General features: G+C 34.8%; 1 protein-coding gene across 3 annotated transcripts in view; it reads right to left on the bottom strand.

The window, feature by feature from the left end:
- Window positions 1–27,363, bottom strand: part of VTA1 (vesicle trafficking 1) — a 40,990-nt gene that overhangs the window by 8,337 nt on the left and 5,290 nt on the right. For 2 of the 3 annotated variants that reach the window (XM_075498853.1, XM_075498855.1), the window contains exons 2-7: window positions 18,224–18,318; window positions 14,867–14,994; window positions 14,120–14,195; window positions 11,620–11,731; window positions 2,962–3,138; window positions 1,027–1,107 (exon numbers count right to left, since the gene is read on the bottom strand). In XM_075498853.1, the coding sequence (XP_075354968.1) occupies window positions 1,027–1,107; window positions 2,962–3,138; window positions 11,620–11,731; window positions 14,120–14,195; window positions 14,867–14,994; window positions 18,224–18,318 (669 nt within the window). The remainder of the gene's footprint in view (window positions 1–1,026; window positions 1,108–2,961; window positions 3,139–11,619; window positions 11,732–14,119; window positions 14,196–14,866; window positions 14,995–18,223; window positions 18,319–27,363) is intronic. The other variant, XM_075498854.1, reaches the window with a different exon arrangement.

The raw sequence follows: 27,363 nt of genomic DNA, 5'->3' as shown, positions 1-27,363 counted from the left end.
CAACATTTGACTGTATCTAGTACTGGAACTTAAAGATCAGTTATGTATACCATCAGCTTTCCCTGGTGAGGATAAAGTGTAGGGTAGAATGTGAACAGATTTCATAGAAGGACTCCCAGACATCCTCCTCACTCAACATCCACATTACGTTGCCAACAAAAATCTTATTATTACAAACAGATGTAACTTATCTTTTTATTATCTCTATTCCATGGACAGAAGAATTCCTAGAAAAAAAGTTAATGACTTGTCCAAACGCACATCAGTGTTCAAATTAGAATCTAGGGTGATTCCAGCTTTATTGTCAGTCACTACTCTTTCACAGGCCGTGGTTTCCCTAAGGTTAGCCTTTATGTATGCACTTCAAAGCACGATATATGCAAGCAGACATAAAATACATGTAATATAGGCTATCAATGATTTTAATATCAAAGAAAGATGGCATTTTAAAAGATAAAAGCCTTGATTAAATGGTACATCAAAATGACATCATTAGCAGTACCTTATAAATTATTTCATTTAATACAGGTACTACGTATAACCAACAAGCACACATAACAATTATGCTGCAACAGAAAACACCACTGGAATGTCGTGATTATTTAATGAAGTGAATAAATAACTTATGTACTGACCCTGTAGAAGAAATTTTAAGTAAAGGGAATGTGGATTAATTATCAAAAATATGATTTAGCAAGGCCATCAGGAATAAAGGCTTTGCTAAGTATATCAGAACCTCACCTGAGAAGCAACAACATAAATAATAAAAGGCCTAACACAATACTAGCTCATTGATTCGAAAAAGTCAGATAGACAACATTAACCATACACTGTAGCAAAGCTTTCAGAAACTATTAAACTCTTAGCAACACAACGTTTAGATGACGTCCATTCTTTTTAAAATTTATGAATTAGTAGCATTCAGAAAATGATGACATTATTTCTTGAACTTCTCCCTTCAGTGCAGGGGAGACACACAGGACACAACACGTCCAGGTACAGAGAATACAAATGCCACCACCTTACCTGCAGATTGAGCACTGTAAAGGGAAGGATCAACTAGAGGAATATTCTGAGGAGCAGGCTGAATGGTGTTACTTGTCACTCCTGCAAATCAATGCAAAAAATTGGACTTGGGTTATTTTTATTTATAGACTTTAAAAGTAAGCAGACAAAATAAGAAAATAGAACAGGTAAACCTAATGACTCAATGATTTTTAAATTAAGCAGCTGATATCTTCCCAATTCTGAAAGTTTGTAACAAATAATTTTAAAACCCTCACTTCAGATGATGAATGTTTTATAAAATAATACAGAAGAATTTACAGGCTGTCATTCATTTTATCAGTACTGTATTTCACAGAAATTTAATTTCAAGCATTAAAAAAAAAGGCAAAAACTAGTCCAAAAGGCACTGGTTACCCTTGAGTATTGAGGACAACCTGCTGAAGAAGAGTATGAGTAAACTTTTATATTTGAAATTTAAATTCTGCCTTTTAATATCAGAGAGAATCTCCATTATTGTATTTTTAAAGCCCCCTGCCTGCCATCTCACACACTTGCAAACTATCTCCTTCCTAATTCCCTCGAAAACAATTAGTGAGAATAAAAAAGCTGGCTAGATTTAAAAGGGAAATGGTGATGCTAGAAGAAGAAACAGCACTTTATACTGTGAAGCATTCTTGTATCTGCGTTCACATTTTAGACACTCTCATTTGCATTTATCCAAACCTGTATTTTTACAGTATGTCCAGAACATACCAGACTAACATAAAGTTATTTCTACAACATCTGCTATGTAGGAAGATGGTAAAATCACTTCTCTAAATTATCTGTTATTTCATGGAATGACTGATGGGCTTAAAACTAAGTAATGCAAAGAATTCATGTACTACAACAAGGTACATATTCCATAATTTTCAGATCTGGTAAAAACAAAGACCTAAACATTTACCTAGGCTGAATGTAAAAAACAACACTTTCCCCCTCCCAGACCCAAAACCCCCCACCTATCTGAAGGATTTCCCTTTGATAAGGCTGAAAAAAGAGCATCCTGAACTGTTCATAGGGTGAAGCACTTTTAAAATGAGAAAGTAAAAGAAAAGGAGGGACTGTGTGACAAAAACATCTCATATGTTCTATAATATAAAAATGTATCTGAACAATCAAATCATCAGGATTGAAATTAAGAGCTTTTGATTTTTCAGTCTTATTAAACATTGTTATAAAAAGGTAACATGAGGTGAAAAAGCTGTATTAACAAATCATTCAATACAACTTTGTTTTTTTTTTTTTTTTTTTAAATACAGCAACTGGGAAGAACTTTGGATTTTTAAGAACTTGGCTTTGGTCCAAAAATGACCAACTAAGAAGGAGGATATAGGAGCCAATAAGTTTAGCAGTAGGGACAAAATTTCCATTAATAATATTATTTGAGGTCAATCACACTGAAGTACGTGCATGGGAAAAGGAGCATAAGTCAAATAGAAGAAAGGTATGAATGGTACCTCAGGCATGATTGTTATAGTGTTGTTGTAACAGTTTCAACACTATGTTGGATACGTTCCCACATAAAGAGCAGCAGTCTATCTGCACAGGGAAAGCTAAATATGAAATGAAGTCATATAATTTCATCTATCAAGTGAAAGATTCAAATGGTACTTTACAGTATAGATGTCGCAATGCATGATTCTAGACAACAAAAAAATATTCTGTCTGCAGGAACACTCACTCTTTCAGTCTATATATCTCTTCTGGCAAAATGCTCCAAAATATGAATTACGTATTTTGAAAACCATAAAAACATAAAAAATATTTCCGATGGCATTTTTACAATGTTAATTTATGAAGTTGCTTCTGACAGAGAATACCGATATTATTTTACTTTATATGTAATGGAAAGAGGGCTAGAATTCACCTCTCAATAAAGGCATGAATTTTTTGGGCGTGATTCGGACATACCTGTGTTATGAGGTACTTCAGCTGGAGTGTTGGCTGGTGCATGGGCACCTGGTGGTATATGTATGCCACTGTAATTACTAGTTGGTATGTTGTTAGCTTCATATGTAGATGATGATGTTGGTTGAGTTGTTCCACTATGGAGAGAAGATGACCCTGCTTCTTCCCTTTCAACATCTGCTACAATGACACAAAATAGGAATTACTGTAACTCTTCTGTACAAACACTTGAAAACTTAGGCTTTCTTTTAAAACCTCCTTTCAAATTTTTGTTAGTAGAAAAATTGCCACCACAGTGTGACGTAATACATTTATCAACCCAAACCACCTACGGTTGATCTGACAAAGTAAAAAAGCAACATACCATAGGATAAAGATCTAGAAACTCACATACTTTCAAAGATCTCTTCTGTTTAAATTGAAGGATCATCTCATTACTGGTCTGAATATAAGCAATTTGTCTCATTACTACAATCCCTTATACTTCCATGTACTGCATCCACAGTAGTTGAACAAGATACTACAAATATGCAGTAATCTATATTTTAATATATACATGAACCAGAATATGGAAAACTGTACTCGTCTTACAAACTCTTCGTAAAAAGAAAGACAGTGGCAATCCTTCCACCCCATATCAATTACACAAACCACAAATAAATAACAAAAAAGGGGAACTTTGGGAAAGTAATACCAAACAAGAAAACGAAATGCAGCTTAGCCGAGTCATAACTGTATCTAGAACAGTTAGAGTACATAATGTACTGTAAGAATAACGAGGTTCAATATACCCCATAGCATGTACATAAGAATATATATATTATTTTTCAATCTAGTCATGTTCTTAAGGTTCTGGTCTAGTTTATTCAATGTTGCTTTGAAGGCTAATGGTCCGATTTTATTATGATCCAATTTTATTATAATTATTATAATGGTCCAATTTTATTACTAACCCAGTAATTTAGAATATGGTTGATTTCAGCTCTTTAATTTGAATTCAGTTCCATTTTAAAAAGCTAATTTTCTTTTACTGTGTATGTGTTCTTCTGTATCAATAACGTCAGGTGGAACAAACACAGTTTTGGGAATGGCTTTCTTAACAGCCAGTTCCTCAAAGGGAGCAAAACAAATATGGGAGCGTAAAACTTGTATGTGTCTAGAGCCAGCAAAAAGAGATGTTTTTTCTTTATGAAATCCACACTGAGCTTCAGCTATACAAGATTATGTGTTATGCAAACACCTCTACTGCTTAATAATTAAACACTCTACTATTACAAATATTACTATTACAAATGACATATTTTTTTCCCCATGTAAGGTCCTCTTCCTCCCAGAAAAAGTTCAGGTACTACCTTTACTAAAAATGACTAAATAGCTTCTAATTCACAATACTATTTACTACAACAAAAGGCTATAAATGCAGAGTAAAATCAACAGTGTTGTCATTAGGACATTTTTTTACTGGGCTTTAATAAATACACAGTTAAAGAACATATTTTTGGTTTATATTGCAAAGTTGTAGTAGTTCACTTACATTCAGAACATCCAAGTACTAATAAACAAATTCACAAATCCCCTAAATCCACAGTCTAATACCAAGAATCTTTATTTAAAAGTATTAAAAAGCAAAGAAACCTAGAAACAAAGTTCTGTCAGGACTGTCAAGCACTGCTAGCAAAATTTAATATAAAAACACAGAACATGGTAACATTTTTGTATGTTACGCTTGTGAAAGTTACTTTCACTTGCTGCAACCAGTAATTCAGGCTGTGGTTTTATGAAGCTATTTCTGACATACGCAAACAAACACCTGGCAGATTTCTGGAAGGCAAAGGATATCTTAAAGTGCCAGATTTTTCCTTTGCTGTATTTTTTGCTAGTAACTCATACTGCAACATCATGTGGCTAACATGCATGGAAAGTAAAATTAAATGTGTTAAAACTGACAAAAAAAAAGATGATATTCACAAGTAAAATACCTTTTAAATAATAATTAATGATAGGAATAAGCTATTGGTTGAATGCTATATTTTTCAGTGGTTTTGGTGTTAACTAAAAAAAATATTTTAAAACAGTTTCAGAAAACAAAATTTAGTTTAACAAAATCCCAGAGACGTACTGTACATAAGATTAAGGAAACAGTTACACACAACGCTCATTATGCTGTCTGAAGGCAAGGCTGCCCAAGTTTACTTGTAACACTGTTATCAAGTATTTATAGCTTGGTCAAACTGTAGCCATGAAGTTGGATTTTCCATGTTGGGTGTCTGCTTGAAGCTAGTATTTTGGGAAGGCTGTTGTAAAAACTACTAACCCACTTTTGAGAATGACGGAGTGGGAGAAAACATGCTTTCATGGTACTTAGTATCTCAATTAAGAGAAATTACCTGTTAAGTTCTTTCCCAGACTTAAAATGTTAATGCATTTATTCCTTTATTCTGCCCCCTGCAGCTTCCTGCTGTCCTTATCTGGCTCATCAGTCCCATTCTGATTTCTCTCTCTCTGCATCAGGACTTCATATCCCATATCTGCAACCCCTTGCCCCATACTTGTGTCTGTCTTGCACTACCTCCCAATCTTCTCTCCAAGACATTTCCAGTTCCAGCTTCAAACTTCCCCACTGCATAGTTCATGGTCTCCACTCACTCCTGTAAAAGTGCAGTGCTGTAAGCAACACTAGTCATGGAAGGTATGAACTCAAATGGTTAAAGTCTGGCAATGTTATAAACAAAAAAAGCAACAAAAAAGAAGTGTCAGAAGTGCTGACTGCCCTTAGTAACAGTGCCCGTAAGAGGCAAATTCACAAAAGAGCGATATACTTTTTAATCAGGCGTATGTATCAAGAGATCAAGCTCAACTGTTTGATTTGCTCATTATGCAATTGGAAAATGTTAAACTGTATTAAACATAAAAGTAACTTTGTTTAAATTAACTCTTCTTAGGTGTTTAAAGTTCCCAAATGTCATCAAAGCATTGTAACTATTCTTTCTGCAAAGTAAATATTTAAAATATTCTTTATCAAAGATTAAAGTATTAGAACCATTTTAAGATACATGCTTGCAGTATTCATGAAGAGTTTTAAAAGTAGTGCTAAATAGAAGGATTTCAGGCTGCTGGAAAAGAACATTTAAGTCAACAAACTGTTTTTAAGTTCTGTGGTTAGTACATACATAACATTCTTGAAAAACAAATCTCTTCCAGGGAATGGGAATGAACGCTAGAAAAATTAGAGAATTAGTTTCTCATAAAGCAGTAATAACCTAGAATTTAAAGTTCCTCGCAATTTGCTTAAGGATGCTGAAATACTAGGCTGTGAAACAGTGACACAATTGTTTCACATTCCTTTTCAGCTCCAGCTGAGTTTCTTGCCTTGGAACCTCATCAGCCTTTGTGCTTGGATCCCAACGTAATGAATTCATGTGCTCTTTAGATTTTCCTCAGAGCTACAGTATACCCAGACTATCTGTTTGTTTGGTTTTAAAAATTATTATTTATTTATTGAAGGCAAGACTTTGTGGAATAAGGCTGATACCCCTGGCCCCAAAAAACATTTTCTTTTTCTGCTGCACTGTTTCTCTTTAGTTTGAGATGTTGTTAAAAGAGGCACAATGTAAGGTTCTATTGGAACACTGCTTTTTAAAAAAATATATATATTTGTATATTTTTTTCCACAACACTGAGAAATGGACGCAAAAATCCATCAACTTTTCATACACTGTTCTTTCTACTAGTTGGGACTATAAAGGTTTCCTGGAGTTCTGCAATATAAATGTAGAATACATATTATATATTGCAATGAAAGTGGTGACATTTAATGTATTTTACTATGGCTATACTGTGACCATTTAGGAACCTTTTCATATTTGAAATTACATTTTTAATTTTTTTCCATTAGTATAAAATCTTGTTGGATGACCTAGGGCTACTGCTAAGTGACCTTTATGTGTACTCTAGGACTTGTATTCCAACTGCATTAATAAATCAAGCATGTAATTCTAAGGTTTCCATGGTGGCATCCTGACAAAAGCATCCATAAATCCAACAGCAGAACTGCATAAAGCATGCCTATATTACTGTAAAAACATCTCCAAGAGTTACAGTATGGTTTTCAAGAATCACAAAGAAAATAACACTTTGGAAAAAAATGGTAATTTGTCAAGCTACAGAGACCTAATTTCACTCTGTTTAAACAGACTTTTTCCACTTGCAAGGGGAGGAAGAAAATGAGCAACCAGAAAGGAATGGGGAAGGTCCAGCCGTACATTCAAACAATGCTGCTTTTCTTCTTGTGATGCACAAAGCAAGAATTGACACTTTTTTTTTACTGATTTTTCTAATAAAAATTAATTTGCATAAAATTTTTGTCTTGGTTGTGTAAAGCATTACGGACACCTACACTACAGAGTTAATTTCCAAAAATAAATGTCAAAAAGTATTTTTCTTTTCATTGCTCAGAAAATAAAAGTGTGTGAGAAATTCTCTTACTACATGAAATACAATTCAACAAATAAAAAGATATTGCCAATTTATAGATATTGCAGGCTCCCTACCAATAAGGATGTTAAAATTTTGGCTCACTCAGCATTTGCATCCCTTTTAAGTCATACGTAGACATAACTTGTTAATGAAAGCAACAGTCTTCACCTATTCACATTACCGGTTGTAATAACCTGCAATGAATAGTAAGGATTTGAGTTAAGTCTGAATTCTACTTTCCCTCCTACAACAGTTTCTTTTGCAGCCTTGAGCAAGTCAGTGACCTTTGCCTCCACGTTAATAAAATGAAGAAAGAGCCTATTTGTTGCTGCTGAGGAACAATTATTTTTTCTACACAAGCTGCATACACAGATTTTTAGCAAAAGCTCTGTAATCTTTGCTTAGAAATTCTGGTTTTGCTATTGTTTAGAATTCATAATTCATTTCACATAATCAGGTGAGCTTTGTAAACATTACCACACTATGAGCCAGAGCACTAAAGAGCATTAATTTAAAGTTAGAAATATTTAATTGGGCTATTCATTACATTCACTGTAACAAAAGATCTTTTGCCACATGTTGCCTTCTCCATTAAATTATCAAACTGGTATAATTTGCCTTACAAAGATGTGGTGATGTTTGCAGCTGGAGTTGCATCATGAGTCTCTCTCCCTAAAGCTGCACCAGCAGTTAAGAAAACTGCCTTGAAAATGATCATATGTTGAAGAAGAAATTAGGTTGCTAATGCTTCACTTCAAATATAGCTGTGCCTAGATTGGAGCATATTTCAGTGGGTAAGATGGCCATTCCAGTGTTTAAGTCTGTAGGGCATCTTTAGGTAAGGAAAACATAATAAGAATAAACTGGTAGCTTGGAAATCAAATTGTATCATACTCATTATTTGTTCACAAATACTTGAATTCACTTATGTTGTAGTGTTTCTAGAGTATTAATACCCAAACAGTATTCTATCCAAGAAACTGCAAAGAAATTATAACTGGCGCCCAGGCTTTTAGACACTTTTGTTTACTTTTAACAAAATAAAGGCTAACAACAAACAGGGATAGATGTTTGGTACACATTCTCGTTTAAAAAATGGTGATGATATATTTTATAATTTTTAAATTTTTTTTTTAAATGTAATGGTGGCCAGGAGATATAAATGGTACGAGATTACACTGTGGAGAGCCACTTTTCAGACTTTTTTGGCCAAATTTGAACCTCACTTATCTGGCCCTCTCCCCTTTCCATCTATTGATTCTCTTTTCCACATACAACTGAATGATTTTTTCAAGCATCATAAAAAGGCTGAAGGATCCCTTGCAGGTTACCTGGTCCAATTCCTCACTCATAGCAGCGCTAACACAGATCATGCCGCTCTGGGAACGGAATGGCTGAGGTTCAAAGGGACCTCTTGAGATTACCTAGTCCAACCCCCTGTTCAAGCAGGGTCAGCTAGAGCCAGTTGCCCAGGACTGTGTCCAGTCGGGTTTTGAATATTTCCAAGGATGGAGATTCCATAACCTCTCTTGGACTCTCTCTTCAATATCTGAGAACATTCATGATGAAAATTATTTTCCTAATAATTAATTCACATTTTCCTTGTTGCAACCTGTGTCCACTGCCTGTTGTCCTATCACTATGCACATCCAAGAAGAGTCTGGCTTAGATCTTCTCTACACTTTCCCATTAAGTATAGTTTAAGACAGCAATAAGAACTCTCCTTAGACCCACCTAAATTCACCTTGTATGCCATGTTCTCCAGTTCACATTTGGAAGACAACAGAAAACTATCATACTTCAAGAAATATAATACTTTCTAACAAAGGTGGGCTTGGAAGGAATAAGACTGCCTATCTTCTACTTCCTTATACTTTGCTTACTGTCTGATAAAGGTGGTAAACTAGACAGTTTATTCATGCTACTTTGTCACTTTTTATCTTGCTGCACATTTGTCTTCTGCTAAAGAATCAGCTAGTGGCTGCCAAGTGGACTAGGATGCTATACCTTATTGGAAGGACCACTAGTTTAATCTTTCTATAAATAGTAGGTCATGCCCATCCTCCTCTTTCTTCACAGATGAACAGGAAAGAAGCTTCAAAATATGAGATCGCATGATGAAAGATTGAGAATCAGAAGAGAAACTAGTTTTCGAATGTTTTGACGTTTAAAATAAAACCAATGTGCAGAAAATTACAAGCCTATTTGTAACATATTTGAAATTACAGGTTCAAACTTCAAAATCCACTTAAGACCCAGGTACAGACCCCAAACATGAATGAATGGAAACAAACAAATAAATACTCGTGTATGTGTGCGCGCGCACGCATGTGTAAATACATGGATCATATGTATTAATACATATGAACATAAAACTTTATGTTCATATCACCACTACAACTACCAACAAGTTAGATTTCTCTCTTTTGCATTGTAGATTTGTTTATTGATCCTTTTTATTAGAAAAATTTGTATTACTAAATTCAAGCTTAAGTTAAGAGATAAATGAGCATCAACTTAAGTGACATGTATTCAAGCCACAAAGTCCTGTACATTAGCTCAGAGGAAAATTTCAAATCATTTAATGTTCTTACTTGTTTCATTAGGTATGTGAAGAATTATACATAGAGGTTATTGTCACTGTGCATAATTAGTCTGATTTAATTTGCATAATGAAAATATGGAAATAGGATATCTTCTGGAATTGATAAGAGATTCAGATTTAAAATTTGTATTTCAAGCTTCTGCGCTGACTGGGGAGGAAAACAAAGAGACCCCTTATTAATGAAACTAATTGCTATCAAAAGCTACTGGTGAAATGCAGAAAGAATTAAACATTCATAAAGCATTAAGCATAGAAAACCTGCAAACAATGGAAAAGTAAATGGATGAAAATGTTTTGAAAGTTAATTTAACAATTACATACTGGGGTTTTTTAATGTATTTCAAAAATGCATCATTTTTTGCATATATTTTACTTCTATCAATAACTGAAAAGCATGGTCAGTTTACAGAACAGTAGTACTATTACCTGCTTCAGCAGTTTAACAAAAAATGTTTTGTAAGTGATTTCATTCTCATGTGTATCTGTGAAGCCTCTGGATCTATACTTTAGAAATAGGTTGACGTTATAAAGTTCAGAAATAATATGGCAGCTGTTTTGATTGTTTAGTTATTTTTAGTAAAAATACACATAATGACAGAGAACGGAGCTGTCTTTCTCAGAATAGGTTAGGATGTGATCAACGTGCTCTTGTAAGATCGAGTCTGCTTATTATGTGTTCTGTTACGTCATGGAGAGGCTAGCTTGCGTCTGCTCACAGTGGTGGTGTCTGTTTTAAAAAAGCTCTAAATGAGAAAGGTTTGGATGCCCCTAATATTTCTTACTGAAGAGCTAAAGCTTTTAAATTAGCAGCAGAGTTTAGACAGGTCTGAGTGCATTAAATAGAAGACAGTAAAAGTTAGGTTTTAAACAAGCTGTTCTGATAAACGTTAATTTTGGTAAATGGGTGGCCTTGGAAATCACCACTTTTTATCTAACAGTTAAGGAGGTAACTTCGAGAAATCCTGTATAGGAAAGTCAGGTAGACAGAAGAACACAGGGAGTAACTAAAAACACAAGGAAAAAGGGGATGAGTGAGAAAGCGGTAGAAATTCCTATCTAAAAAGAGTAGGTCATTAACCTGTTTTGAAAACCACGCTATTTTATGGGGAGGAAGGGGTTGTCTCACAATCAGGTGTCTGCTTTGAAGTTGAATTCATCTACAATCAATCCCTTTTCTATTCCTATTTAACTCCTGAAAGAGGATAAACTGGCAAAGGGATCATAACTTTACAGAACAGATTTAAAAGAAGGACTGTGGGTAGCGTTAAAGAAATACATGGTTCTGGCCCAAAGGTGACAATGCCTTCTTAGAGAGTAGCTGTATTCAAAATAATAATCTCCACTACAGAGGAAAGAAAAACAAAAAATGCTTTATTAAATAAGTCAGTCAAAGAGTAAAGTCCAATAAAAATAACAGTAGGAGAAGCAGAGAAGAAAAGCAGAAGGCAGCCCATCGTGAACGGAACATTAAACGGGGAAGCTGTGCTTCCTGTGGGGTGCTCCCTGAAGAACTGTGCATACCACCATTTTGGTCTTGGCCCAGCCCTCTGCTCTTTTAAAAAGAAAAGAGAAACACATACCAAAACTCTCTCCTTCCATTCCAATAGGCCCAGGCTGAGGAGTCTCTCCGTTCTTCAAGCAGTTATGAATGTATGCTGCCTTCCACCTGGCATACTTCCTATGCTGGGTGTTCTGGGGAAGGGAAAAGGCCAACCATTTTAACCACTCACTTCTGTGAATTAATGCATTGAAAACAGAAATATAAGCATGTTTTCCACCCTGAGAAGAGATTATAAAACTATTTCTCTGCTATCATTTGACACCCCTTTAAAGATAAACACCACATGTGAAATTAACTGGTACATTAAAAAAAATATAAAAAGAACAGCTCTAACAGGATCTCAGCATGAAAGGAAAATGTGGAGATCTTCAATTAGTGCAGCATGTCAGGAAAAGGAAATAAATTACACTAGGACCATTTAGTGTGAAAGACGGAGCACTGTGTAGTAATTACTGATGTAAAATAATAAAGAAAACTTCCTATCCCCATAAACTTAGATGCTTATTTACTTTAGATTTAAATATCTGAAACAAAATGCTACTCCTGCTGATCAATAATATAAAATCTTTTCTAATTACATTATTTTACATTTTAAAAATATATTTGAAATTGAAAAAAGGTGGTAGTAACTTCAGTATTTAAAGAAAATCAACATGATTTTCCACTATTTTCAGTTTCTGGGAAAAAGGAATTGAGAAAAAACATTTCACCTGGGCTTTAATAAATTATTCTTTTCACAAAACATGAGTTGCTTCAGGATCTCTGAGGAGTCACCGAACCAGTGCACTGTCCTGTGCACTCGATTCCTACAGTCTAAGATTATTGTCTTTTCAGTCCAATTCAATGTGCATTCACTCTCTGGCTCTAGGAACCATTATTAATTGATATCGTAAAGGGTGTCAGGGTGCATAGCAGCCAGTTTTAAGAGAACACATGAAAGAACAATCTTACTCGCACCTCTTGATAGAGGAAAATTGTAGATTGGTATAGTCTCAGGCTATGGAAGACGTAGAACCTTGCAAGAACACTTGCCCAAGTGTTCTTCTTGGGCAAGACCTATCTTTAATAGCTACACTTACCTTCCTATATATCATAGTATACAAGAAGTGCACCACTATCAAAACCATTCTTTTACCTTCCTTAGAGTATTTACAAATCAAAGTAGTCATGGCGACTGCATTTTAAACTGAACAAATATGCCTGCATGTTAGGCACACTTATCAGACTGGCGATTTACACACAGGATGTAATGTGAATTCTGTGAATTCCAAGCAGGGCATGGAATAGTTTGGGACCAATACAACCACGGGCTTGTTTTGGGCCTGCAAAGCAGCAGAACTTTTGGTTTCTAAGGCACTTTTACTGGTGGAAGCATGGAAGCCTATAACACTCAAGCACGTGAGGAAAAAAAATATTTGTAGATTACCTGTCTGGATTTAGGTGTCCTGAGACATATTCAGCACTTACATGATCAGCACTTGCTGATTTTTTTCTCAGATTGTTTAGCATCATTGCTGTTTCTTATTTATTCTTCCAGGTATTTCAACCTTCCTTTAACAATCTTCGAAACTTGTCTTCGTGACTCAGTAGCAGCTTTCTCTAATTTTTTTTTTTCCTTTTCCAGAAGTTATCAACTATACCGTGACATTTTCAAAATGAGCTTCTCATTCAGTTAATTTAGCAAGGAAACCTCACTTTTAATTTTCAGAACAAGGAATACTTTATTAAGAGTACCTGCTCCTCTATATCTGAGATTAATTCTTCTGTGGGACATCAATAACAGAGAGCAGCTGACTATGCACCAAATGGAAAAGTTTGTTTTAAAACAGACCAACAGGTTATTCTGGTGTGCCTTAATAAAAATAATCATGATCTTGTTCAGCCAATTCTGGAATGCTTGTTTGATTAAAAAATTACCTGCCACAACGAGCACTGTGTCAGCTACTTTAGTAGATAATTTCTTGAATTAAAACATGCATGTCCTAATGGCCAGATAGCAAGCCATTTTTTGTGAAGTAAATTCATATTCTTCCAACTTAACGTATCAACTTTTAAAAGTGGGGTTTGTTGCAAAACCAAAAATATCTGTTCTAACTAAAACTGTACACAATTCCACCTCAGTTACTAGCACTAAAGTTCTAGCTTGCAGGGTGGAAAAAAGTGAAGGTGGAAAAGCCAGGAACCTTGCATAATTTTTTCCTATAATCATTCCTACTTGCTCAATGTAATGCTGTGTATCCCACAGTAATAATCAGACTTTGCATTTCTAACTGATACTTAAGTCATGAAGCATCTTCTAACAGATAACAGTTATCTAATATTTCACATATAATTTATTTGAAATACTTAGCACAATTCCTTATGACTTACTAATATGTATTTGACGACACAATTAGAAACTATGTTCTTTGAACTTCATATTCACAAATTATAAAAACAACTTTACAGAACTAAAACAGTAATTTGCACCTGTGCTAGGAAAAGCAATCAAATAATACACTGATATCCCTAAAACGTACCTCTTCAGAGAGCTCCCCAAATACTGTTAGAACGTCTATCAGGAGACTTGCAGTATAAAAGGACTTTATCATGTTTCTGTAAAAAAGAAAACATTTCACTAACTTGGTCATGTCACTCTCTCAGGACCACATTTTAGAAGTTGGCATTTTAGATCATACTGGCTTATTTCACGCCAATCATCACTAATTTTTTTTTCTTTTAATCTGATGTTGCAGAACTTACTTCACAATGTTCAAATTTAGCAATATATTAGCTAGTCTCCTAACTACTATGCAGAAAGTTTTCAATATTTTTTTAAAGCTGGTCATCTGTTCTGCACTTAGTTTCTAGTTTGGAATGTCCAATATAGGACATAGGGCATCCTATATTATCTTAGAAAAAGCCTAGCAAAGTCATCAAGCTGTAGTAATTGCTGTAAATCAAACCATATAATGTATCATCACAACTATTTTAATATCACTGAACAGTAAAAGCTATAACAAGCTTGATGCCAAGCTCAATATTAGCCTGGGGTTTTAGAAGGCTTGCCAGTAGGTGAGCAACCTCCTAAAGAACACAAGAATGAGGATACCAGTTAACGTGTGAGGTTAGAGACATACAAGTAGTAACAAATCAAGTTTTCTGAAAGAGAAATGAATGCATTAAAGCACAGTTCTTGTTTCCAGTCAAATTAAAGAGAGTTTGGATATTCAAATTTCCTGACCAGTATCTTAATTCAGGTAACAAAACCAAAGATTTTCACCTACTTATGAAATTGCCCAGCTCTGTCTTCATTGTCTGCATACAAAAACATTTTCAAAGCATAATTCTCCACATGAGCAGAACCAACAATTTCCTGAGTAATTGCTTCATTATCACCAAATTGCTTTTTCATCTGAAAAAAGTTGAAAAAAATACATTCATTACCTTATTAGACCCTAGAAGTTCTGCAATCTAATTCAAACACAAGAAGAAGCTGCTGTTTTAGACAAAGCCAAGTACAATTAAAAAAAAAACAAACCCCACTAATTATTTTACAAATCTCCAGTGTCTAACATAACAAACGCTAAAAGTAGCATGCTAAAGAGAAAGCACATTCTTTTGGAGGGAGAAATACTGTGAATAAGTAGCTCTGAATACCATCTTCAATCACAAAATACTTTAAAAACAAAACAAAACAAAAACAGCGTTAAAAATAAACACAACTGCAATATTGTTGGAAAAATAACTAGGAATAGCTAGTTATTTTTCCCCTTACTATCCGGAAGACCAAGCACTCTGAAGCCTGCGTCAGGATTCAACACAGTTCAATTGATAAAGTAATGCATGCTTTATAAAGGTACTGTAAGTCAGAGTGATCATGTATCTTCTCTCTTGTAAGGTTATTTCACCACAGTTCATTACATCTTTCAAAGTGTCTGAGCCCTACTTGACTGCTCTAGTGACCTATGGATTTACTGGAATTTTCAGTGTAAGCAGTGTACTGCAATTCAAAGACCTCTTTTCAAACATGTTGGAGTACAAGAATCCTCAGGTTTCCTAATAAAAATCAGTAAAGCAAATAACCCTCTAACAGTTACAACAGGTGGATTTACAGCTTCTGAATAGGCTTACTGTTCGCACATAAGGAAATCTCAGGTTATCCTTAGAGAACAAAACCAGGAACACTGCACGATACTAACCTGCAGCCTTTATTTTGCCAAAAGATTTAAAACCAATCTCTGAATGGCAGTTATTTTTCACTGTGCGTGTGAAGAAAATTTAATCATGCAGGCTGCATTTCCATATTTTTTAGATTGCTGCCAACTTTTAATACATAGAATGTTGCCAGAAAAGTTACTTGATTTCAGTAGTGAAATATAAACTTTCCAAACAGAATTTTAAATTTGAAGACTTTTGTCAAACTCATACTCTATATAGTTTTCAAAAAGTATTTGTGTTTTACAAATTGTAATTGTTTTTCTTGTGAATGTACCACAATTTGTAAGTTGCAAGATATGTAACTGAAATGAAACACTGAAGTTAATTAAGGAAGAAAATTATTTGTTTTTATATATATATTTCACCAGCCTATATATACACCTTACACTCAGAAAATAACTTACCACTATACTTGATCTGATATTCAATGGAGATGATTTCAAATGCACAAATGACACTCAGTTACATACACTTCTAAAATATTAAAGTTAACCAAGTTGTTTATTTTTGAAATTACCCTTCACACAATCTGTGATTCAGCACAGCAGTACTGGTGTTTTAAATACATAATTTGAACCTAAAATCAAGCAAGTTTGGTTTAATTTTACTAAAAACATTTAAATGAAACAGCTACGTATTGGAAAAGCAAACCAACACATTCATATGTAAAAATATTTCTGACAGAAACATGCATTTTGGATACAAAATCACTGTAATTAATTCACATATTTGGAATATTATGAAGTTTCTTGCAAAGAACACATCCGGTAATTTCCAGATATAGCTAAACTGTTTTATTCTTTGCTACTACAAAGTTCAGGATAGTTTGTAAGTTTCTGTCTTAACCTCTAAAATAATCAATTACGGCAACACACAGAAGGCTGTGACAAACATTTAGCACAGACCTGCAGCACCCCTTTGTGCCCACTGATGGTTAAGGGCAGACTGAAAACGGCTGCTGCTGAATTACTGCAGAGGTCCAACGTCTCAACATACCCAAGCTTCCTGGCCCCAAAAATGCTGTATTAGATCTGCTTAGAAGTGCTCTCTCCATCCTTCCACCACTTGGTTACATAGAAGGAACTTCGATACCTGAGCATCAGTTGTGACACAATCTTACCAGCAACTGAAAGATGAAACCATGGGTTTTTGCTGGTTTTCCAGTCTTTCCAAATTTGAAACAAAAGGCGTAACTGAACACTGCAGACAGATTAGTTGCTGCACTACCACAAGGGATCAAATAAATTTTAACAATACTTAGGGAATGAAGAGGAAAATCTTTCGGAGTTTTAATCTCATCTCCCCTGCCACCTCTCTTCCCTTTTCAGCATGAAAATCAGACCCATTAAAGATGTTAAAATTTGATGAACTAACACACCAAGAAGTTACTGTACACTGGATTTTCCATTGCTAAAAAAATCAGAGATATAGCAAGAAGCACAAGGTATGAATAAAAGACAAATGGTTCATGTTTCATTTTTTTTTCTGAAGAATTGAAGGCGGTTGCCCTAGTTTCACACAAACTCTTCAGGCATTGCTATGGCTAGATTATGGATGGAATCATTAACACTGAACACAAAAAGAACCACTGCTTCATTTTTCAACATTACTTTCTGCTTCCAAATAAGCACTTAAACCTTAAAATCCAGACACTACTTCGAGACTATTGAAAACTACACCATATGAACATAAACAGCTCCTGGAACTTAAACTGACCATCTGTACAATGATTTTATCTTTCTTCGTTTAACTCTGTTCTATTTAAGGTTGTTTGCTTTTTAATACTATCCGGTCCACTCAAAAGAGAGTGGCATAGCTATCTCTTACCCACACAGATAAGACTGTGCTTACAAAAATTCATAGTATAAGATCCCCAGTCTCTAACAGAGGATATGATCAAAAGTATCTTTATCTTTTAGAGAATGTTTTAAAAAACTCCCTGGGTACAACAGTTTAGGTCAAAAATTTCAAAAGCACCAAGGACTAGGCTAGCCAGTTCTATAGCAGTGAAAGTAACTCTCACAGACTTCAAGGAATCAAAGACAAATCAATTAAAAAAAAAAAGTCTTCAACTCCTGCATTTATTTCATAATGAATTATGATTTCTCATGAGGATATGTACGAATAAAGTACTGTAATTCAGGTTGTCTAGACAAAACCTTAAGGCAAATGTCTGCTGTATGAAATTTCAGTTATGTTTGTGCATGCATACATACATATAAACATACATACGCATATAGCTTTATCTCCTTTCAATCCTTCTGCCAATTTATTACATACAACTTAAATTCATACAGTATGCCTGCATACAGAGTAGTTGCATCAATGACTGATGACAGAGGTAAGATAGTATTTGCAGAAGTTTAAATAAAAATTAAGTAACATCATGAATCATTTTAGAGAAGAGCAATAATTCTACTTACAGCTTCCAATTGATCCATAAGTTTGGATAAAAATTTACGGCATTCTGGGGTTTTACTATCAATCTTCATCCCTGTTTGCATTGCATACAAACGACCTTTAAAGGAGACAAAACACACCAAAAAAAAAAAATCAGAAGTTATTATCTAAGGCAAAATCCATAAGCAAACAAAGCAATGCCTCCCTCCACCCCAACACATCTGAAAGACAAACTCATCTTGTGGTTTAACAATGTACTACTACAGTACTACTAAGCAATGACAGTGAAACCTAGATATGTCAAGTTTTGCAGAGATATTAGGAGATATTTTTGTAAGATTTATGCTTTGTTTTTCTCAATGAGTATTTCTGCTGATTTCAGATTGATGCTTGTATCACTATGATGCAATATTAAGTGCTTTTCTAAATAACCACCATCCTCATTTGCAACTCTCTCAAATAGGAACTTCAAGTCGATTTTTATCCCTAATTATACATGAATAATTTTCATATGACTTACATATATGTATAGAGTGTACGGATATATCTCAAAAATGGAACTTCATGTAGCAGGAACTAGCTAGTTCTTAAACTCCACTTTAACAAATGGAATTCAGCATCTGTTATATCCATGTATATGCATACATATCATCAAAAGACACAAGACATAAACCTGATCTTTAAATCAGACAAGATAGACTTTATTAAACTTTCCCTGCAAGTAAAGTTGCCAGTTTTTCATATGATCTTGAAAATGAACAATTAACATCTTCTGATTAAAAATTATCTTTTTACTACCAAAAATCTATGAATTTTAGGTACGCACATGGCAGAACTTTATATGCTTCAGGAAATTGTGGGTAAAACCAAACAACTATTATTTACTAGGATTAAAACACACAGAGAAGGGAAAATGGGCAGAAACATTCAGTAACCAGATGCAGAACATTTTTCACAAAAAAAACCCCATTCCACTAACTCTCTCTCCTGACCCTCAAGGGAGTCCTACAAAACACCTTCAAATGCAGGGCTCAAGAACTAAAAGCTGTAACTCTACCAAATATTATCATGAGCTAGTTATTACGGCATACTCCAATGTCCTTCTTCTTGCAGGACACAGAGTTCTGCAAGTGATCCTTACATGCTTCACAGCTTTACCATCTCTCTCCTTCCAAGCATCTTTTCATGCACTAGAGAGCCTTTTCCCTTCAAATTATCTCAGTAAACATGAATGTAACACAGTTGTTTCCAAACTGCACTTATCCTGAAGTTTGCTGCAGAAGAAAGCATTATATGCTCAAAAGCTTGTCTGCCTTTTCCATCTATTATCAGTCTGCCATTAGATCTCTCTCTACAAAACTTACCTAGGTTCTGCTGGTGAGCATCATAATTTAACTCACTTTTCTGGATTTTAAAAGTAGTATTTCACATTTCATATACAATTGGCTATTCAACCAGACAAAGTGTACATTCCTTACTTGGGACTGCAAAGCTGACAAATTTTTGAATGTTAAAGCTGTTGGGCTGCCCAACCATTTAAAGACCCCCACCAAAATAATAACGTACTTGTGCCCTCCAACGCCTCTCTACTTCTACATTTACAATTTATAAAACAACCTAGCACCTTCATATTCAAGTTTCCAGTAAAAAACAACCAAGTAAAAGTCTACTCTGAGCAAAACTTCAGGAATGAATAAAGGCTATAAACAACTACAATTGATCATGACAAATGGAAGATGACAATTTTAACAAAAATTGCTATGTAGGTTCTACGCTATGTAGGTTTCATTAAATGACAACACTAATACTAAGCTAATTACTGATATGTACTCTTAAGCCCACCTTATTTATCTTCAGGATGCTGACATGTTAATATTAAAAATTATGAAACCAGCACATGTAAAGTTGACATTACACTTCAAAGAAATCCATACACAGAAAGACACAGAGATGTGTATCTGAGGCACTCAAGCTAATTTAAGTCTACTGCCGATTAAAGTACCACAATCACATGATGAGGAGTTAATGCTTACAGTCTTCAATTAAACTGATTTTTAAGTACATACTTGACTGTAAGCTTCCCTGAACACATTTCATGGTATGATTTAATAATGTAAAACTTAGGAATTAACATGATGGATGCTAGACCTATGGGCCACCTAGATCAGTTATTTCTTTTTGACAGATGCAAATATCAGACATTTTCAGAGGAAAGTCAATTAATTTTAGACTGATAAGAGTTAGGGCTACATAAATTCAGAATACCCTTGGTCATTACTGGATATAGATTTATCTTACTTGCTGAAGCACGCACCTTCATATCTCTTCCAAAATTAATTTACATAAAAAGAACTGTTTCCATATAAATGGAAATCTTGCAAATGTCTTTAGTCTTGAGGATCAGTTTAATCATTAAAAGATCTGCTTATTTGTTATCTGCTTAACTGTTACTCTTCGGTTACCTATATGTGGCTTTTTTCCCACATTGATTGCAAATATATCCATTTAAATAGTGAAAGCAAGATAATTTTTTTCCTCAATAATATCCAAAGGGGTGTATTTACAGGACTGTAACATCTGTATGCTTTACAGGCAGCCCTAAAAAGCCAGCCGTCTCCCCTCTTATGATTTCAGAGACTGAGGAAAAACTTGAAGACTCCTTCGGGCATTCCAATAAACAAATGTAGAAGAGTAAGTCTTGAATACACAGAGAACACAGCTCAAGGAACAATAGTTACGGATATGAAACATGTTTTTCTTGTCTATATATAAATTTATACTGTGGGTGACATCAAGCAATGTTCCATACCAACACCACTTTCCTGCTACAAAAGACTCTGGGACCAAGGTGCCCAAGAGTCCTCAGGTCATTCAAGATCGAAGGACTATTATCCAAAACGTACATAGACTGTAAAGAAAATGTGAAGGTGCTCTAGTAGCAGCTCTACAGATATTAAGACTAGAAACATTCTACAGACAATTAATGTCACCTGGACTAAGATGAAATATGTTGCACCTGTCACAGCAATTACATCTCTGTACCACACAACTGACTATACCAGACAGTTACCACGTCTAGCCATCAAACCTCAATTTATATCAACGTTTATATCAACTGGAAAGGAGATTTCCTGCATGATCTTATTAACTGGCAAAAGCTCAGAGCACACTTATGTTACCCTAACAAGAGCCTACTGCAATCTTTAAGAATTTTCAGAGTTCAGAATTTGTGCATACTCACTTCTTTACATACAGTAATATGTTTGAAAGGAGTACTGCATAACAAAACCTGCCCAGAGACAGGCCTCTGATGAGGCAATCAATGAGGTAAGGGCAAAAGCTATTCCTTCCTTCTCAAGTAAGTAGTGACCAAGAAAGAGTATGATGTTTCTGAAACCTACTATTGACAGAGCATCACTACCTAGTAGCATTCAGTACTGAAAGGGAGTCTTGACTCAAATACCTTTGATAAGACAACCTGATTGTAATAAAGAACTAGGCAACCTACAGGTCAGAAAACACAAACCATACTCTACCACTCAAAATCTCCTGGAACATCAGTTTCAATTGATGAACTGAAGATACAGAAGGAAAGTATACTCTCCAGTGTTTGAAACTCACCAGTGACAAACAAAATGTTAAGTACATTTAGGCACACTTACTGCTTTACTCAGTGCTGCTCTAGTCAAAGGTGGGGCTTGGGTATTGAAAACCTCTATCAATAATCATTAAACTTATCAAGCAGACAGCAAGTGAAGTACTTGAAAAACTGAAAGAACTAGGAATTCCTCTGACAGAAACAGAATAGGATGAAGAGAAATAATTTGGTATTTGCCTCTACAGACACTGCTGAAATAAAAATATTATTTTAATTTCAAAAGCAAAATTTCAAAACATTATCTGTATGAAGAGCAATACGTGAGTGAATCTGAAAGCAATAAGTAATCCCTTGCCTTATTACAGACAACAGGAAAAAGTGTCTACTAGTTCTACTCTTTACATTTTTGTGTATTATTATTACATCTTATTCCTAAGGCAAAGAATCTTAATTTATTTCCAAACACAAGTTTTTTCCATGTCTGCATCTTTTGTCATCCTTCTCTCTGCTCTCTCTAATTTTGAAATGTCCTGAGTATTCTATATGAAGGCTATTTGTACAACCGTGTTGTTTTTGATACTACCTTTGCCAATTAAGGTGTCAGAAGACTCTTACATATCTTTTACTTTTGTGTGTAGTTTATCACACAAATATTACTTATGGTAAGGATACACGATAGTAACTGAAAGATATGCTTTGATCTAGTGAAGGAAATCTATTATGTCCTTTTCCTGTTTAACATGCAGCAAATGGGCAAACTCACTTCATTACTGAATTTTCAGCAGCAATGAGCAAAACATAATTTTCCTGTGTTCATATCATCAGTGAAATTTTAAACTGGCAATTAATGGTCAAAGAACTTTCCTCCATGTTTATGTTGACAGGTAATCTCAGTAGCAAAGAACTCATAAGCAAGAGGCCAAAAGTCTACCGCCTCCAACATTTCTGCTGAGAAAGCCAAATGTAACATGAGTTCAGTCCCGTCCCCTGCCCCCCCCCCCCCCCCCCATCTGAAAGAAAACAGAGTAATTATTTACATTCCTTTAAATACAGCTGTTCTGGTTTCTATAATATTGCAAAAGCAATGGAATGTATTATTACTGTGCCTGCTAAGTCACAAAAATTTTGCTTTAATGCAAGTGGTTCAATACCTAATAACTAGAAGTTAATCTCCTCAATGGTATGGACACCACAGAAAGAAATCCTCTTAGTGTTCTGTATTACAATAGCATTTTTTCACCTTTTAAAAATAGCACACTTGAGATGCCATTTTACATCAAAGTTATTTCAGAGTTCTTCTCTTCAGAACTTCTCTCTATACACTGAAAAACGTTTAAAGTGCACGTCCCTAATGACCACAGTAAAACTAAACAACTAGACATACAGGAGCCATTTGCTTGGCAACTTTTGATAAAAAATTTCCTCTGTGAAAAGCCGAGCTGCTGAAAATAGCGATATAAACTAAACCATACATTGTAGCTACAAAAATTTTTAAAGCCTAAACGAAGTATTTGAAGAATGCAGACAATCTTGGAAATAAGTGACCTGTAATTCTCATCTCTCTTCACTATTTGTGATGAAGATCTGGAATACTTGGAAACAAGTAAGTGAATGCAATTATTGGTTCTTTTTAAGCTTGTTTTACGCACTTGCCTTTATAACAGACACAATCTACATTTTTTGCCCCCTTTATCCAAATCAAATAGCCAAAACGATTTTTGTGCGGCCAACAACAGTAGTATATGCATAAAGTAAAGCACTAAGGAGGTAAAGGAGGCTACATAGAGCTAATGTCTAAATATTAATTAATATTATAAGTAGAGCTAAAGTAATTTGTAATCTTTTATGCACAAAGACAGAACTGTTTTGCCAATTATTAACTAAAAGAGGGTTTGCTCTCAGTTTGCAGACAGGACATTTATCTTCAAATTCATAAAGACTTGGCAAGTAATCATTCTCAGAAAAATGTTTAGCCAAGACAACTACAAAATTTATGTCTTGATTTGTTGCCCTTAATCTTTGTTCTGCAAATACTAAGTGTGGGTGTGCTGGAAGGAATTATACAGTGAGCTTTACAGAAACTTCTCTGCTTTTATTGATGTCATGCAATACCACGTTATTTTTCCTTTGCTAATACACAGCACAATTTCAGAATTAGTATTTCGTCTTTAGTACGTGCCAGGCATTCATTCCTAATACACAGTAAGTTATTCCAGATTTATGTTTGGATAACAACTGAAACTCCCCTCACTCCCATTTTAAACTAACTCTGTGCCAAGTAAAAATACTGGAGCACAAAAGTTCCAGCCAGCAAGCACGCACAATAGGTTGACTCTATCTTCTAAATTCTGTCCTACTATCCCTCTTTCTTTTTCCTAGTCTAACAGGATCAAAAGATTTCAGTTCTTTTTCCCCATGTGTATTTTATTCTCTAATACAGAAAAAAAAAAATTAGGAACTGGAATATTTTTGACATTTAATAGTAACAAATTGACATTAAACAGTAACAAAAAACATTGCCATAAACTTTAGCCATATTTTGATTCTGAGTAGGAGATGAAAGCTTTTTCAGGCCATAATTTATTACTCATTCATATTCTACACCTTCCTCTTCCCTTTGTTAAACCACTGGCAGAAAAACATTCGTTAACTGCTTGGTACAGGAAGACAATAGTTGGAATACAAATGTGGGAAGCAAGGGACACCAAAACATTAAATTGGACTGTACTCAAACTACTGCAAATGTATTTTCATAAAGAATGCATCTGCAAAGAAAAATAAAAAATATTCTTGCTTTTGTGAACATTAATGTATCATACTTCATTCATGTAATTTCTGCATGCAGATTATAAATATATGCTATTTCTACATGGCTAAGTCAAAGTCGTCTGAATTCAAAGACTTTTAAAAATAGATTTAATAGCACTGACAAACTAACTTCGAAGGGCCTGATACGTCCTCTTCATTATATGACACTGAAGGAAACTGGCAAAAGACAAGGTAAGTATTAGGCTGGCAGCATCAACTCAAAACCTGAAACATTCCAGAGAACACAAATTACTTCTAAATATTTGTTTTCAAGTGAAATTAGTTTAAGGAGAAATGCAAGGGAAAAAAAAAATTCTGAGACAAAAGTGAGGGGAAGGAAGACTACAAATTTAATTAAGAAACTCAAACCAAAAAAAGGATAGTATCATGACCCCCTCTTCCCCTCAGATCTTTCATAGTATTCTAAGTTCTGCAGAGGAAAATGGATTGATAACTGTATATTTCAAGGTTATGTTACATGCCAGAAAAACTTTGTCAAGTCAAAACTATCTCAAGAAAAATGTCTCTTACTTAAAATTACTGAAATTATAGTAAATTACATTAGATGTCACTGTTATTTGAAGAATAGCAACTTGTAAACAAACTAAATAGGTGAAACAAAATTTGCAATTACAAACAAGAGTGGTAATTATTAAGGTTAGACGACAAAACAAGTAATCTAATAATACCTATTATGAATCCCAGGAAATCACTCAGTATTCTACACTGCCATTCTTCAGTGTGGTTTAAGGACCAACTTTGGTCTTATAAAATTTGAGTAAGAGATCTATATGTGGAACTCATAGGTTTCTAAGCTTTTGCACAATATTTAAACTATCAGTATTTTTCAAAGCTTGTCTCTATAGTCTAATAAAGAAAATGAAGTATTTCTCATTAAAACAGAAAAACTACCTTAACTGTAGGATTTATAGTAATTGAGATCTCAAGAAGGCAAAAGGAGGAGAAGGCAGCTACTCTGGATTAGTTATGGTCAAGTCATGCGGACAAAACAACTTGTAGTGATTAGAACACAAATCTGAAGCACTCCTGTGGAACGCCCTCCAGTTTAGTTTAAACTGGAAGAAACCTATTTCATGCTCTCAAACTACTCTGTGAGGTGAAACAAAGCACCCTAGATGGGCATGACCATGAGATAAGTTTCTGAAGTGCACTCCTGACCTTAATTGCTAACAGCATCCATTAGGAGAATTGCCAGCAGGTTAAGGGAGGTGACCTTTCCCTTCTACTCAGCACTGGTGTGACACACCTCAAGTACTGCATCCAGTTCCAGGCTCCCAGTACAAGAAACATGGGAAGGGCCACAAAGATGAAAGAGGGCTAGGAACATCTGTCATACCAGGAGAGGCAGAGAGCTAGGACTGTTTAGTCTTGAAAAGAGAAGGCTCAGAGGGTCTTATCAATGTGCATAAATACCTGATGTGGGGAGGGGGGCACTGGGGAGTGAAGGCAAAGCCAGACCTTTCTCAGTGGTGCCCAGTGACAGGACAAGAGGCAATGGGCACAAAATGAAATACAGGAAATCCCATTTAAACTAAGAAAAATCTTCTATTGTGAGGATAATCACACACTGGAACAGGTTGCTCCCAGCAGCTGTGGAGTCTCCATCCTTGGGGATATTCAAAACCTGCCTGGACACAGTCCTGACCAACCTGTACTAGTGATCATGCTTTGAGCAGGGGCTTGCACTAAGTGACGTACAAAGTTTCCTTCAACCTCAATGATTCTGTGATTCTGGAAATTAGAATGCTAATATTGATGCATCCCTTCTTCAGAAGCAGCAGCAAACTCAGGCAGGAGAAGACAGTTCTTAATTCTGCTTCCTGAGGTTCAAGTTGAATAAAGATCCACTAAAAAAAAGTGAATTATACAGTGGAAAAATGCATGTTAGTATATTTACACCATACAATTGAACTTTAGGAGTTTTATACAAATACACAGACCTTAGAAATAAAGTTTCAACCTCTGAAGTACACTTGTTATATTTTATGTTCTCATTCCCATCTCTGTCAGAGCAGATTATTTTAAAATATTACTTATTTAATCAAAGCAAGTGCCAAAAATACTACACAATAGTTAACATCATCTTTAATTTTTGCTTCTGCCCACAGTTTGCTTTGAGGACTGTGGGGTTTATGTATTTATCTTTGTTATTCCAATTACTTCTCACTGTTTTTCTGTCTCCACAGACAAACCAGAGTTTTAAGAGCATGTTTTTCCCCACTTACAAATCTTTGAAACAAATCAGAGCAAACAAGCCAAGACTGAAGACAGAAAAAATAGAAAGCATGGGGGAAAAAAAAGAAATCGAGAAATATTTTTAGTTTATACTCACAGCACAATCAAAGCAAGTCTCAAAGTTCACTATGAAATGGGTATCTACTTAAATATTTGACCATTTCAATTAACTTATCCTGGGTAAAGAACAGATTAAATCTATTCTTCAGTATGTAATCTCCAATAGGCTTTAAATCATATGTAGTATTAGCAACACACAAAACAGTTTTCTGCCACCAGCAACATGAGAATATGGAAAATGTACTTTTACAAATGGATTATATAAAACTAGTATAAAAAATGAATATTTCTAGTGGAAAGCTCAGGAATTTGATCTTATTAGATAAGGAATGTTATAAGAACATTATTTTATGCATTTCAATTCTACAACGTTCCAGTTAAATGAAGTCAGTAAGTACGTGCAGAACCTCTGCAGTGAAATACAGCAAATACCTGTTACTT

This window comes from Mycteria americana, chromosome 3 (genome assembly GCF_035582795.1).
Source record: "Mycteria americana isolate JAX WOST 10 ecotype Jacksonville Zoo and Gardens chromosome 3, USCA_MyAme_1.0, whole genome shotgun sequence".
Lineage (NCBI taxonomy): Eukaryota > Metazoa > Chordata > Aves > Ciconiiformes > Ciconiidae > Mycteria > Mycteria americana.
This window is presented reverse-complemented; position numbering and strand designations above follow the sequence as displayed.